The sequence below is a fragment of the Otolemur garnettii genome, unplaced genomic scaffold, assembly GCF_000181295.1.
Source record: "Otolemur garnettii isolate 467f Iridium unplaced genomic scaffold, OtoGar3 scaffold00028, whole genome shotgun sequence".
Taxonomy (NCBI): Eukaryota; Metazoa; Chordata; class Mammalia; order Primates; family Galagidae; genus Otolemur; species Otolemur garnettii.
The window spans coordinates 5,944,773-5,959,983 of NW_003852423.1; the positions used below are offsets into that span (position 1 = coordinate 5,944,773).

Sequence of the window (15,211 nt, forward strand, 5' to 3'; positions counted from 1 at the left end):
GGCGCCGAGCCAAAAGAACAACCTTTATTGAGAGTATTACTTGATTTTGGCAAAACCAAAAACAAACAAAAACCACCCTTAAGACAAATCAACCCCTCAACTTAAAAAAACAAATGAATTTAGCTGGGCCTTGTAGTGGGCGCCCGTAGTCCCAGCTACTTGGGAGTCTGAGGCGAGAGAATCACTTAAGCCCAAGAGTTTGAGGTTGCAGTGAGCTGTGACACCAGGGCAACATAGTGAGACTCCATTAAAAAAAAAAAAAAAAAACACAATGGAATTTATATACCATAAACAACTGTCTACAAAACCAAAACAACAAACTGAACAAATTTTCTAGTTAAATATCCAAAAAATAAAAATTTTCTAGTAAGTGCTTTTTTCTCAAACATGGGCAGGTAGTTTACATATTTATTTTTACTATATATACACACTACCAACAGTTTTGGTTTTTCTAATGTACAGATACTTTAACTAAACCACTTCAAGAAGGCCTGTGCCTAAAAACCAGGGATGGTGATAGCCATACAGAAGGAACCACACAACTGAAGGAAGCCTGCGTTAGTCTGAGGCAGTTCCAAACAAATTATAGTTTAACTGACAAATCTAAACTAGCCAAACCACTCCTTAGATAACACACTGCCACCTAGCGAAGTACTTCGGCTTTATACCTGAGGTTGCATTTCCGATGATGTTGCTCTTAGGCACTAATAAATTACAGTGAATACAACCATAATTTAACTATTAAGAAGCTGTCTGGAATCTAAGTAAATCTGCCATTTTTATCTTATCCAGAAAACCAAGTAGGGGAAAAATTAAAGAATAAGACAAAGTTTCACATGAAAAAAACTAAATTGTATTACTGTTTATAGTTTGCAACTCTCACTTCAGCTCAGATATCCTGTTACCTCTAAGTTTATATCTTTATCTCTCAAGAAAAGAAATATATATATCTAAGAATTTGATAAAGAGTAAGTCATAGGTCGAGTGTGGTGGCTCACACCTGTAATCCCAACACTTTGGGAGGCTGGGACAGGTAGACTGCCTGAGCTCAGGAGTTGGAGACCAGCCTGCACAAGAGTGAGACCCTGTCTCTAAAAATAGCTGGGCATTGTGGCAAGTGCCTGTAGTTCCAGCTACTTGGGTGGCCAAGGAAAGAGAATCACTTGAAACCAAGAATTTGAGGTTGCTGTGAGCTATGACACCACAGCACTCTACCAAGGGCGACAAAGTGAGACTCTCTCTAAAAAAAGAAAGGAAGAAAAAAGAAAAAGTCATCATACTAACAAAGACCTTAGAGTAGCTATATACATTACTTACACACTCAATCTTGTCAGAATTGTCTAGGGCTTTTCAAGTTCAGCACTATTGACTTTTCTGGGCTGCTCTATGTTGTGCTCTCCTTTTCCCTCTGCACTGCAGTCTATTTAGCAGTATCCCTGGTTTGTACCCACTAGATGACAGAGCACCTATTATTTTTGAAAGATAGGCCAATTTTTATTATGATTATATTGTATTCAAGCATCACTGAGGAGTAATGACCTCCATTCAACAGTAACCACATGTAAAATGGCATAAAAAAGTAATCTCAGTACTTTTCCATTCATTAAGGTCTGATACACTTTAATGTTGAGCTTTAATTTTTTTTTTTTTTTTTTGAGACAGTTTTCACTGTGTCACCCTCAGTAGAGTGCTCTGGTATCACAGTTTACAACAACCTCAAACTCCAGGGTTTAAGCATTTCTCTTGCCTCAGCCTCCCAAGTAGCTGAGACTACAGGCACCTGCCACAGTGCCCAGCTATTTTCTTTTTTTCATTGTTGCTGTAATTGTTGTTTGGCAGGCCCGGGCCTGGTTTGAAACCACCACCCTCAGTGTTTGAGGTGGTGCTCTACTGACTTGAGCTATGAGTGCCACCTGAGCTTCAATTTTTTTTTGACAGAATCTTACTTTATCACCCTTGGTAGAGTATCATGATGTTGCAGCTCATAGCAGCTCTTGGGCTTAGGCCAATCTCTTGCCTCAAGCCTCCCAAGTAGCTAGGACTACAGGCACCTGCCACAATGCCCAGCTATTTTTCGTTGTTATTGCAGTTTGGCTGGGGCTGAGTTCAAACCCACTACGCTTAATATATAGAGCTGGCACCTTACTCACTGAGCCACAGGCACCGCCCAGCTTCAATTCTTTTAAATGCAATTTTCTTTTTTGAGACAGTCTCACTTTGTAGCCCTGGATAGAGTGCCATGGTGTCATCATGGCTCGCAGCAACCTCAAACTCTTTGGCTTGAGCAATCCTCTTGCTTTACCCTCCTGAGTAGCTGCGACTTATGGTGTGGTCCACCATGCCACAGAAAAATTGATGAAATAGTTTTTAATAGAAAAATACATTTTTCTGGGCGGCGCCTGTGGCTCAAAAGGGTAGGATGCCCAGCTCCATGTGCTGGAGGTGGCAGGTTCAAGCCCAGCCCTGGCCAAAAACTGCAAAAAAGAAAAAAAAATAGTTTTTCTATTTTTAGGAGAGATGGGGGTCTCACTCTGGCTGAGGCTGGTCTCAACTCCTGAGCTCAAGCAATCCACCCACTTAGGCCGCCCAGAGAGCTAGGATTATAGACGTGAAACAACCATGCTTGACCATTAAAATGTAATTTTTCTAACTTAACTATGAACTTTTAGTAAAGAGAAAGCAAGCCTACTGTTCCTTTATAATCTAATATCTACTACATTAGAATAGCCCTATTTCAAATCACTGACATTAATTAGGATCATTTTGTTAGGCAAATTAAGAATGGTATTAAACAGAGCATCAATTCTTTTCGTCAATTTTCAATTACAGAACAGAATAACTGAATATATAAAGAATGGAAAAACAAAGTTCTGTGCCTATGCAGAAAACTATAGACAAAAAGGTAAATAGTTTAAACCTAACCATCATATAAATTAAAAAAAAAGAGAGAGAAACAGTTTGTTTCTGTCAGAGTTTTGCTTCTGTCAGGTTAGAAGTATGGTGGCAAGGCATGAAAGATTACAGCTCACTGCAGCCTCAAACTCTTAGTCACGAACAATCCTCCTAGCTCAGTGTTTTAAATTGCTCAGATTACAGGCCCATGCCACTGCATAATTTTCAAAAGTCAATTTAATCATCTGTTTAATCATCAGCATCAATATGGCAACACTTAAATTGCTTTACTTTTTCCATGAACTCAAACACATATAGCTCACTTTGTACCAGATTTCACAAAACTCAGGATATACCTAAATTAGACAGCATAAGCTAAAAAAGGTGAAACTGTAACCACTTCAATTGTTATATTTGAAATCAGGTTAAGTTTTTTTTCCTTTTTTTAGAGACAGAGTCTATGTCACCCTTAGCAGCATGCTGTGGTGCCATATCTCACAGCAACCTCAAACTCTTGGGCTTAAGCGATTCTCTTGCCTCGGCCTCCCAAGGGACTGGGAGGGGCTGGCCACAACACCCAGCTATCTTTTTATTGTGGTTGTCATTGTTGTTTAAGATGGCCTGGACCAGGTTCGAACCCACCAGCCTGGGTGTATGTGGCTGGCACCCTACCCACTGAGCTACAGGCACTGCCGAAATCAGGTTAAGCTTTTTTTTTTTTGAGACAGAGCCTCAAGTTGTCACCCTGGGTAGAGTGCCATGGCATCACAGCTCACAGCAACCTCCAACTCCTGGGCTTAGGTGCTTCTTCTGCCTCCGCCTCCCAAGTAGCTGGGACTACAGGGGCCCCACACAACACCCAGCTATTTTTTGGTCACAGCCATCATTGTTGTTTGGCAGGCTCTGGCTGGATTCAAACCCACCAGCTCAGGTGTACGTGGCTGGTGCCTTAGCTGCTTGAGCCACAAGTGCCAAGCCCAAAATCAGGTAAGTTTTAGAGAGGACACAATGCTTACAGAAATGAAATTCTATTAGTCAATTTCTAAAACACTGCTGTATTACAAAAAAGAAAAATTTTCCTTGGGGCCATGGTATTTAATTATGTGAACAGAATAAAAACAAAACCATCTTTTCTAACTTAATGAAAAAATTGGGGTTTTGTTTTCTGCGAGTTATATGTAACTCACAACATACTTATTGAATTTTCTCCTGAGAATTCTTTTGTCATTCCATAAGTAATAGTTGTGTTTGGAGTGGACTTTGGGTGGTCCTGGATGATGACCTCTGAATCTTCCCCTAAGTAGGTGCAACAAAGTCTTGCCACTTAACTGTTGTATGGATTCTGTTCAAAGAGTGGAGGCAAAAATGTGCAATTGGAATCAAAGAACACAAAACCTTGTATGTGTGATGTGCTGGAACTATGGCTGGAACAGGGTGACAGGAAGTAGGGAAAACATGCTGACTGATAACAGAGGATTCACAGCTTCATAAGGCCCGAAGTTGTGAGTTAAATACAACTCATATAGCAGTTACTATAGTAACTCAATACTATAATCACACATAAAAATTTTCAAAATGAAAATTATAAAAAGAAATTTACCTCTTTTGAATCATCTATTCTCTCAAAATACACAAAAGCAAATCCTCGGGATCGTCCAGTTCGCTGATCATAAACCACATTGACACCACTTAAGGGTCCATATCGAGAAAACACTTCACGAAGATCTCTCTCTGTTGTATACAAACTGAGGCCAAACACTCCAAGACATGTGTTTGGATCTGGATTTGCCTATTGAATAAGCATGTTATTTAAATTTAATTATAATTCCAAATTAAAATCACAACTAAAAAGCACAGAAATACTTTATTTTTGAGACAGAGCCTCAAGGAGTCACCCTGGAAAGAGTGCCATGGCATCACAGCAACCTCCAACTCCTGGGCTCAAGCAATTCTCCTGCCTCTACCTCCTAAGTAGCTGGGAATACAGGTGCCCGCCACAATGCCCGGCTATTTTTGGTTGCAGCTGTCGTTGTTTGGCGGGCTCGGGCTGGATTTGAACCCACCAGCTCAAGTGTATGTGGCTGGCGCCTTAGCTGCTTGAGCCACAGGCGCTGAACCATTTTATTTCTTTACTGTTGGAGACAGAGTCTTACTTTGTCACCCTTGGTAGAGTGCTGTGATGTAACAGTTCATAGCAACCTCCAACACTTGGGCTCAAGTGATTCTCTTGCCTCAGCCTCCTGACTAGCTAGGACTAGAGGTGCCTGCCACAATCTCCAGTTATATTTAGATAGGAGGTCTCACTCTGGCTCAGGCTGGTCTTGAACCTGTGAGCTCAGGCAATCCACCTGCCTTGGCCTCCTCCTAAGATTACAGGCGTGATCCACCATGCCCAGCAGAAATACTTTATTTAGAATACTTCACCCAATACATGAATACACTCTGTAAATTGACCACCAAAGGATCTGGAACAAACGGAGGTGGTCAACATAAGAAGTCCATGTGCTGCATGGCTCGTCTATAAAAATTAGGTCAGCTTAAGGAGGCAGTCAATGTAGGGAGGTGGTCAACTATACAGGTTCTACTGTATAACTGCTTCTAGTTATTTGGAAGTAAGATTTTGGGTGGCATCTGTGGCTCACTGAATAGGGCACCGGCCCCATATACCAAGGTGGTGGGTTCGAACCCAGCCCTGGCCAACTTGCAACAACAACAAAATGGCCGAGCATTGTGGCGGGCGCCTATAGTCTCAACTACTTGGGAGGCTGAGGCAAGACAATAACCTAAGTCCAAGAGCTGGAGGTTGCTGTGAGCTGTGATGCCACAGGACTCTACCAAAGGCAACAAAGTGAGACTCTATCTTAAGAAAAAAATGGCTCGGCGCCTATAGCTCAACGGGCTAGGGCGCCAGCCACGTACACCTAAGGTGGCGGGTTCGAATCCCCAGCCTGGACCCGCCAAACAACAATGACGGCTGCAACCAAAAAATAGCCGGTGTTGTGGCGGGCGCCTGTGGTCCCAGCTACTTGGGAGGCGGAGGCAGGAGACTCGCTTGAGCCCAGGAGTTGGAGGTTGCTGTGAGCTGTAATGCCACGGCACTCTGCCCAGGGGGACAGCTTGAGGCTCTGTCTCAAAAAAAAAAAAAAAAAAAAAAAAGAAAAAAATGAATGGAAGATTTTAAGAAAACAAAAGCAGATGAACCACATTTTACAATTCATAGTATACTCCAGCCTTCTCCAGCTGGGAATGTTACTTCCCAGCTATATCTTGAATGAAAGTGTTTCTACAGCCCTGAAATTTTCATAATGTATCCTAAGAATTTACCCTCAGTTTAATAACATTATTTCTAACTTATTCAAATGTTTCATATTACTTATACATCTACAATTAACATGACTTCATCTCTAATTGTTGACTTAGACTCCCTCACCTTCATTTTTTATTCTTTTTTTTGAGACGGAGCCTCAAGCTATCCCCCTGGGTAGAGTGCCATAGCATCACGCTCACAGCAACCTCCAACTCCTGGGCTCAAGCGAGTTTCCTGTCTCAGCCTCCCAAGTAGCTGGGACCACAGGCGCCCGCCACAACGCCTGGCCATTTTTTGGTTGCAGCCATCATTGTTGTTTGGCGGGCCTGGGCTGGGGATTCGAACCGGCCACCTTAAGTGTATGTGGCTGGTGCCTTAGCCGCCTGAGCCACAGGCACCGAGCCTCATTTTTTCTTCTTTAGCCAAGGTATTCTTTCAATGTTTTCACAATCCAGATTTAAAAAAATAAATGTATAGATACCAAAGCATCATTAAATAATGACACATTCTACCATAGTTAGATGAGTCAATATCATGTGGGAGAAGCACAGCACAGCATAGCAATTAAGCACAGGAACTGTACTGGTCACAACCTGGTCTTTGCCAGTAAGCAAAAACCAAATCGAACAAAACCAAAAACCCCTATCCCATGTCATACAACCAAGACTCAATCTCCTTATCCATAACATAACTCACACCTCACAGATATTAAGAGTATTAAATGTACTAAACAGAAGTGTTAGCTTGTATCACTATGGTTTTCAGCATTTCCTTAGTATCCCCATGGTAAAACTTTGTATCCCAATATTATCAACCCAGTTTCCGCTATTTATTTTTTTTGGACACACAGTTTCTCATTCTGTTGACCAGGCTAGAATGCCAAGGAGTGACTCTAGATCACAGCAACCTCCTGGATTCAAGTGATCCTTCTACCTCTCCTTACTCCTGAGTAACTGGGATTACAGGTGCCCATAACGATGCCCAGTTAATTTTTCTATTTTTAGTAGAGATGGAGTCTTGCTCTTGCTCAGGCTGGTCTCAAACTCCTGAGCTCAAGGGATCTTCCTGCCTTGGCCTCCCAGAGCGCTAGTAGAGAGTGGATGGTGCCCCAACCACTGAAGTAGGCAGGTTCGAATCCGGCTCAGGCCTGCTAAACAACAACTGCAACAACAAAAAAAATAGCCAGGTGTTGTGGCAGCTACTTGGGAGGCTGAGGCAAGAGAATAATAGCTTGAGTACAAGAGTCTGGGGTTGCTGTGAGCTGTGATGCCGTAGCACTCTACCGAGGGCAACATAGTGAGACTTTGTCTCAAAAAATAAAAATGAAACACAAATTTCATCTGTTTTTTTAACTATTCAGAGGTCAAGAGAAAATACATTCCCTTTGTGTTATCTGTCACAAAACTATGATATTTCACTATGTATATGACTAAGCATATAGGGAAGAGAAAAGTTTTTACAAACCACATACCCTGCTGCCTGTATGTCTTCTCCGGTTAGACATTGGAGAATGACTTCGGCTCCTTCGTCTCCGGTATTCTGGTGTATATGACCTACTCCGAGATCGTCTCCTGTGAGAGTGAGAGTGGGATCTGGATCGAGTGTAACGTCTATGAGAATGCCTCCTTGACCTCGACCTTTGAGAGAAATAAATTTATGTAATAATATTGGAACCAACACCCTTCCCTTTTCCAGGATGTATACACTGGCCCTTCCTTTTCTTCTCCGGACAAAGGGTATTACATATGTATCTTCCTCTTGCTTTCTTGAATCACTATAACTTCTTCCCTACTCTTAGTCAATACTTTCTATGCTCACCCTTTTCACAGTAATATTACAACACAAACACGGTAAGGCTCTACCTTTTTTTTTTTTTTTTTGTGGAGATGGAGTCTCATTTTTATAATCCTTGGTAAAGTGCCGTGGTGTCACACAGCTCACAGCAACCACCAGGCAGTTCTCTTGCCTCAGCCTCCCAAGTAGCTGGGACTACAGGCACCTACCACAACACCCAGCTGTTTTATTTTTTTGTTGTTGTTGCAGTTTGGCTGGGGCCGGGTTTGAACCAGTATATGAGGTCAGTACCCTACCCACTGAGCCACAGGCACCACCCACCTCTACCTTTTTTAAAAAGAAAAAAAGGAAAAACATCAAGTACCATAATAAAATCCTCTAGATTCTGGACATTTCATTCATTGCTAAGGATCATTTCCTTCCCATCTTTTTTTTTTAGCTTGTGTAATCTGCTAAATTATTTCACCAACAACCTAAATGCCCATTACACCTAACAGATACTTTTGAAGTCTTCATTTACAGATGCTTTCTACAGCACCTCTTCCATCTACTGCCGCTTCCCCACTTCATCACCTATCTCATCAGTCCCAAAAGCTCTCAGTCTTCTTTCTTTGCCTAAAAGATCAATCTAACAAATTCATTCGATCATTTATTTAGAGACAGGATTTTGCTCTATTGTCCAGGTGCAGTGGCACAACCATAGCTCCCTATAACTCCTGGGCCAAAGCAGTTACTCTGCTTCAGCCTCCAAGTAATCCAACATTCTCATTTACCATTCATAAGATCCACCTTTACTAAACTTACTCAGACCAGTAGTGATGATAGGCATACAAAATAACTCTACAAGGCATTCAATAAATGTTGTTAAGTGTTAAGGGCCCCAAAGTTACTAAAGAGATCCCACGGGGAAAGGGAATAAAACTAGTAAGGGACAATTTTACAAATCAAAGGTGAACAATTCCCACTTTCCTTAGCAGTACTAATTTATAGTCCTGGTTTTTAAACTAAAGGAAAAAAAATCCTTCATTTAAAATATAATTTTTTTTGTTTTTGGAGACAGAGTCTCACTTTGTTACCCTCGGTTGAATACCATGGCCTCAAAGCTCACAGCAACCTTAAACTCCTGGGCTTAAGCAATTCTGTTGCCTTAGCCTCCCAAATAGCTGGGACTACAGGTGGCTGCCAAAGTGCCTGGCTATTTTTAGAGACAAAGTCTTGTTCTGGCTCAGGCTGGTCTTGAACTTGTGAGCTCACGCAATCCACCAGCCTCTGCCTCCCAGAGTGCTAAGATTACAGGCGTGAGCCACCACGCCAAGCCTGTCGATTGTTATTTTTAAACAGCAATGAAAAGACATCAAAACTCTTCAAAAGAGTCCCTACCTTTTCTTTAAATGAGACAGTGACAAATACCATAAAAAGGAAATTAAGAGTAGGAAATAAGTATGTGCTAATTTATTTTATTGGGTGGCAAATGTTATAAGAATTATCTGTGGGAAGAGAATTCTAGGCTGACGGCAGCAAGTGCTATGGCACTAAGTTAAAAATATACTCATTTCTATACTCAAATTCTACACTTATTCTCTGCATGTGGATTTAATAATTGAGCCATCAGTAAATCAAACACTAGGTTAAAGCCTGAATATAAATAGAAATTGTCTTAACTGTAGATCTCAAGAAAAGTATAGCCTTTTCAAAGATTCTTCTGTCTTACGCACCTTTGCAAGCAGACTCTCTTTGAAGACAAATTCTTTATCTTTACCCAAGAAATAACAATGACTTATCTAACCATCCAGATCGTTTTTAACCTTTTTATCTCATCCCAGTACATCTGAGACATCTGACAGAATTAATTTTACAGTAAATCACTAAAGCATTTGTTTCTGCTGGTGGTGGTGGTGAGGTTCCACATCACCTAAGTAGTCCCCCCTTCCCTCACCTTGGCCCAATTACATCTGACCAGAGCTCCACTCTGGACCAAAGAGTCACAATCATCAGGTGAAACATATATAGCTAGAATGTGAATTTTAAAAATGCTTCTGAACCACTCTGATTACCAAGCAAATACACCCATCAACTTTCTCGATACTAAATTATATACAAGTCTCCAATGGAGAAAACGGCCCTTTTGTTCAGGCTCAAGTAATCTTCCTGCCTCAACCTCCTGAATAGTTGGGACTACAATCACATGCCACGACACCCAGCTAATTTTTCTATTTTTTTTTTTTTTTTGTAGAGATGAGGTCTCTCATTCTTGCTTAGGCTAGTCTTGAACTCCTGACCTCAAGCGATCCTCTTGCCTTACCTACCAGAGTACTAGGTTTATAGGCTTGAGAGCCATCATACCTGGCCTCAATCAATATTTAATTTGTATTAATGGCTAGTATCCAATAGATTGACAGGGCCAAGAGATGATTCTTACCTAAGTCTTTATCTAGAACATATTTATTCCTGTATTTTGTGAGACATGGTCTCACTCTACTGCCCAAACTAGAGTACAGTGGCACCATCTTATCTCACTGTCTCTAGAGTAGCTGGGACTACAGGCATGTGCCACCACACCCAATTAATTTTTGGTAGACAGGGTCTTGCTATGTTGCCCAGGTTTGTCCTAAACTCCTGGTCTCAAGCAATCCTCATTAGGCTCCCAAACTGCTAGGATTATAGGTTTGAGTCACTGCACCTGGCCAATTAGTCTTTTTTTTTTTATTTTTTATTTTTGAAACAGAACCTCAAGCTATTCCCCTGGGTAGAGTGCCGTAGCATCACAGATCACAGCAACCTCCAACTCCTGGGCTCAAGTGAGTCTCTTGCCTCTGCCTCCCAAGTAGCTGGGACCACAGGCGCCCACCACAGCGCTTGGCTATTTTTTGGTAGTAGCCATCATTGTTGTTTGGCGGGCCCAGGCTGGATTTGAACCCGCCACCTTAGGTGTATGTGGCTGGCACCTTTGCCACTTGAGCCACAGGTGCTGAGCCAGTCATTTTTATTTTTAAACTCTGAAGAACACTACTTCATGATTTTGAGCCTTTGGTGAAATTTCTACACAAAGTAAGGCCAATTACCCCCTCTGTCATAAAAAACCCAAGAAGAACATTTAAGTATATTATTTTAAACACACTTACCTGGATTTTGATCTTGATCGAGAATGGGATTCAGAGTGTTTCGAAACCCTTGATGGACTACGAGATCCTGACCTGCTCTCCGATTTTACACGAGCAGGAGTTCCCGTTGGAGATTTTGACTGAGAGCGAGACTCCTAACAAAGAAGACAGTATTACAAATGGCACTGGTCACGTAGATGCCTAACACCTAACATTTAAAGTACCGTAATTATTTACATTGATTGCTCCTGAAAAACAAATGGTTAGGCAACACCCTCCAGAAAAAAATTTCAGCTCATTAATAACCCCTCGTTAATACTATACTGCTAACTGTCCTCAATAATTCCCTACTTGCACCAGATCACCAATTCTCTATTAACTAAGTAATCATGCAAATTCATCTACAACTTGATCATACAGACACTGGAACATAAACCATACATTTACTTAACCTAGGACCCATTCATTCTTCCAGATTCTTTTAATTCTACTTCACTCTTGCTTTCTACTTCTCTTCATTCTTCATTGAGTTTTTCATTTTTCATACTTCGTGTATTCTTCCCCAATTCAAACAATTCAAAATAGCCTTAAAAAAAATATTCAAGTGCTTCTATCTGACCAATCTTCTGTTCAATTTTTTCCCCCATTCAATTTTAATTTTCTGATCTTTAATACTTTTCATTAGCCTTCTTTTATCTTGATTTATCTTCCACATTCTTGGAAAAAACTCTTCAATTTCTTCACGAACATTAACCTTAATGGAAAAAGAACATTTAGTATATTTAAGCACGTGGGGATTATAAAACTCTGCTGGAGTTCAGAAATGTTATCTACCAAATGGAAAAGCCAGCAGGTAAAGTGCAAATAACTACTTTATTTAAAAAAAACCAATTTTATAGTCTTTAAAATTGTTTAAAAGTCTAGTTTCTAACAGAGTTCACTGAATTTCACTAAATTTTTTTTACCATACTCTTCACCCTCCTCCCGTTTTCATGTTTCATTCTAGTTCCTAAAATGTAAACAATTTTAATATATTTAATTCAAATATAAATCTAACATTAACTATAGTTCCCCCCCACCTAAGTGTTAAATTTCCTCTATAACCTGGAGATTCGTAAAATAAGCTCTCACTAAGTCATGCTAAGAAATCAAGATACAGTTGAAGCAAAGCATCCCAGGCTGAAATATTTGTACACACCTATCTAAACTGGTACATTATAGCATACACGCCAAGGGGGAAAAAAAAGGGTAAAATTTACTACACCTTCTCCCAATTTTGTTTAACCACTATCTTTGCTCACTCTGACTTAACCAGAAATAATCTGTTCTGAAGACAGACAAGCATACTGAAAAAACCAAGGCAAAGAAGAAATCCTTACAAGCTTCCCCTTGGCTTAATTCCTGAAATAATGCCTTTTTGCTAAAAGTAATGCAAATGCTCTATTTTCACGAAATATCACAATGTCCAAGGCACAAAATTCACATCATGATCTTTATCTTTGATATATACCTCTTTGGCTCATAGTTTATACATATATATTATACATTTATGTATTCTTGTACTTCCTTCAGTTATTATATCCTGTATCAGAAAACTAGTTTCTGAAAAAGCTAAACATGAGTAAAAGCTTTCCAAATAATATAATTTATAACTGATTTAAAGCTTATGTATGTGTTTTGAGACAGTGTCTTATTCTATTGCCCAGGCTAGAGTGCCTAGCTCACAGCAACCTCAAACTGGGTTCAAGTGATCTTCCTATCTCAGCCTCCACAATGTCCAGATAATTTTTTTATTTTTGGTACAGCTGGAGTCTGGGTGTTGCTCAGGCTGGTCTTGAACACTATTTAGCTCAAGGGATCCTCCCACCTTGGCCTCCCACACTGCTAGGATTACATGCAGGAACCACCATACCAAAAGCTTATTTTTTAATTTGACAGGTATAATTATGATCAAAACAGGATGTACCATTTGGTTTTTCTATCCATTTAAGCCTTGATTATTACTGTAAATAATTATCCAATTTCACACCAATTTTCATTTATGCCATAATACTATTTTAAAACTTTTAAAAACATCTTTTTTTTGGAGACAGAGTCTCACTATGTTGCCCTGCGCAGAATGGCATGGCATCACAGCTCACAGCAACCTTTTTTTTTTTTTTTTGAGACGGAGCCTCAAGCTATCCCCCTGGGTAGAGTGCCATGGCATCACGCTCACAGCAACCTCCAACTCCTGGGCTCAAGCGAGTCTCCTTCCTCAGCCTCCCAAGTAGCTGGGACTACAGGCGCCCACCACAACGCCTAGCCATTTTTTTGGTTGCAGCCGTCATTGTTGTTTGGCGGGCCCGGGCTGGGGATTCGAACCCACCACCTTAGGTGTACGTGGCTGGCGCCTTAGCTGCTTGAGCCACAGGTGCCGAGCCACAGCAACCTTTAACTCGTGGGCTTAAGTGATTCTCTTGCCTCAGCCTCCCAAGTAGCTGGGACTACAGGTGTCTGCCACAACACCCAGCTATTCTCTTTGTTGCAGTTATCACTGTTGTTTGGCAGGCCCAGGCCGGGTTCCAATCTGCCACCTCCGGGGTATGTGGCTGGCACCCTAATCTCTGAGCTACAAGCACTGAGCCTAAAAACATCTTTCTTAAGACTTTCTTTACTTCAAGTTTACTATCAAAAGATTTATCAAGAACTGTGCTATAATAATGCCACTAGGTCTAAACAAAGATGAAAATAACACTGAAATATACAGCTACCTTTCTGTCCAATACCAACCCATTTAGCTATCTAGAATAAGTCTTTCACTATACCTCAGATAACCCTCACAAATTCCTTGATAGATGACTGAAGCACACAGAGCAATTTGGGGATTTTCCCTCATTGAAACTGTATAAAAACAGCATATTCAGTATGAGAAACATAAAAAGGTATTGCTAATTTGCTTCCAATTTAAGTTTCATAGGGTGGTTCATTAAACTGATAAGAGTATCTCTTCCCTTTGGCTTTCCCTTCTATAAAACAGACCCTCTGGCATTAATGTTCATTTATGCTACTGTTGAATAGCAGTAGCTGAAACATTATCTATGAATACCACCACAACCTTTGTTATACACACGTATAGGCTTTGCTCTGTAAGAGAAAAACCTTTAATTTTACTAGTAAAGAAATAAAAAAAAGTCTTAATGTAAACAAGGTAAATTGGTAATATCTTTAAATAAACCCCAGTTCTGTAGTAGTAACAGAGTGTTAAGGTATGACAGCATGTCTTTTTTTCTGAAAGCTATCAGTGTATTTTAAAAGAAGCTCAGCTTTTTACTATCAAAGGTATTATAAATGCCTAACCTCTTTTCTCTTTTCATCTGAGGAAACTCTAAATCTGAATACATTTCTTCATGGAATCATCCAAGATTAAAAGTCCTCTCAACTAAATCCTAGTTACAACACTGTTCCTATCATTTTAACTTCCAGAAACAATCTAGAGACTTTCTTAAAAAGTCAATAACTTTTTTTTTTTTTGAGACGGAGCCTCAAGCTATCCCCCTGGGTAGAGTGCCATGTCCTCACAGCTCACAGCAACCTCCTCCTGGGCTCAAGCGAGTCTCCTGCCTCAGCCTCCCAAGCAGCTGGGACTACAGGCGCCTACCACAGAGCCGGCCATTTTTTGGTTGCAGCCATCATTGTTGTTTGGCGGGCCTGGGCTGGGGATTCGAACCCGCCACCTTAGGTGTATAAGGCTGGCACCTTAGCAGATTGAGCCACAGGCGCCGAGCCAAAAGTCAGTAACTTTTAATAAATTTAACCAAAAGTAGAATCTACCAAGTACAAAATAAACTTACATTACCATTTTAGAGTAACTTTTTTCTCAAAAACTATTACCAAATAAATGTCATTTTCTCTAGACTGCATTAAAACAAGAAGTCCTTTATGGAGGACAAATATTAGACAATCCTTTTCTACCTTTTAACTTGTCTTCATTTTGAAATAACTTTAATTTTTTCAAAGAAACTCATAAAACTGTTCAGAATTTAGAAACTGAATTGAAATTACAAACAGAAAGACAATTAAACGCTGGGAAGAAGTAGCGTCTGCCCTATTTTCTTTTTTTTTTTTTTTTTTTTTT

At 40.4% G+C, this 15,211-nt stretch overlaps 1 protein-coding gene across 4 annotated transcripts in view; it reads right to left on the reverse strand.

Annotated features, from left to right (window-relative positions):
• Positions 1 to 15,211, reverse strand: part of TRA2A (transformer 2 alpha homolog) — a 32,084-nt gene that overhangs the window by 7,562 nt on the left and 9,311 nt on the right. Inside the window, exons 2-5 of one of the 4 annotated variants that reach the window (XM_023512429.1) lie at positions 11,536 to 11,848; positions 11,116 to 11,249; positions 7,671 to 7,836; positions 4,493 to 4,681 (exon numbers count right to left, since the gene is read on the reverse strand). In XM_023512429.1, the coding sequence (XP_023368197.1) occupies positions 4,493 to 4,681; positions 7,671 to 7,703 (222 nt within the window). In that variant the 5' untranslated portion in view covers positions 7,704 to 7,836; positions 11,116 to 11,249; positions 11,536 to 11,848. The remainder of the gene's footprint in view (positions 1 to 4,492; positions 4,682 to 7,670; positions 7,837 to 11,115; positions 11,250 to 11,535; positions 11,849 to 15,211) is intronic. The other 3 variants (XM_023512430.1, XM_012804380.2, XM_023512428.1) reach the window with 3 other exon arrangements.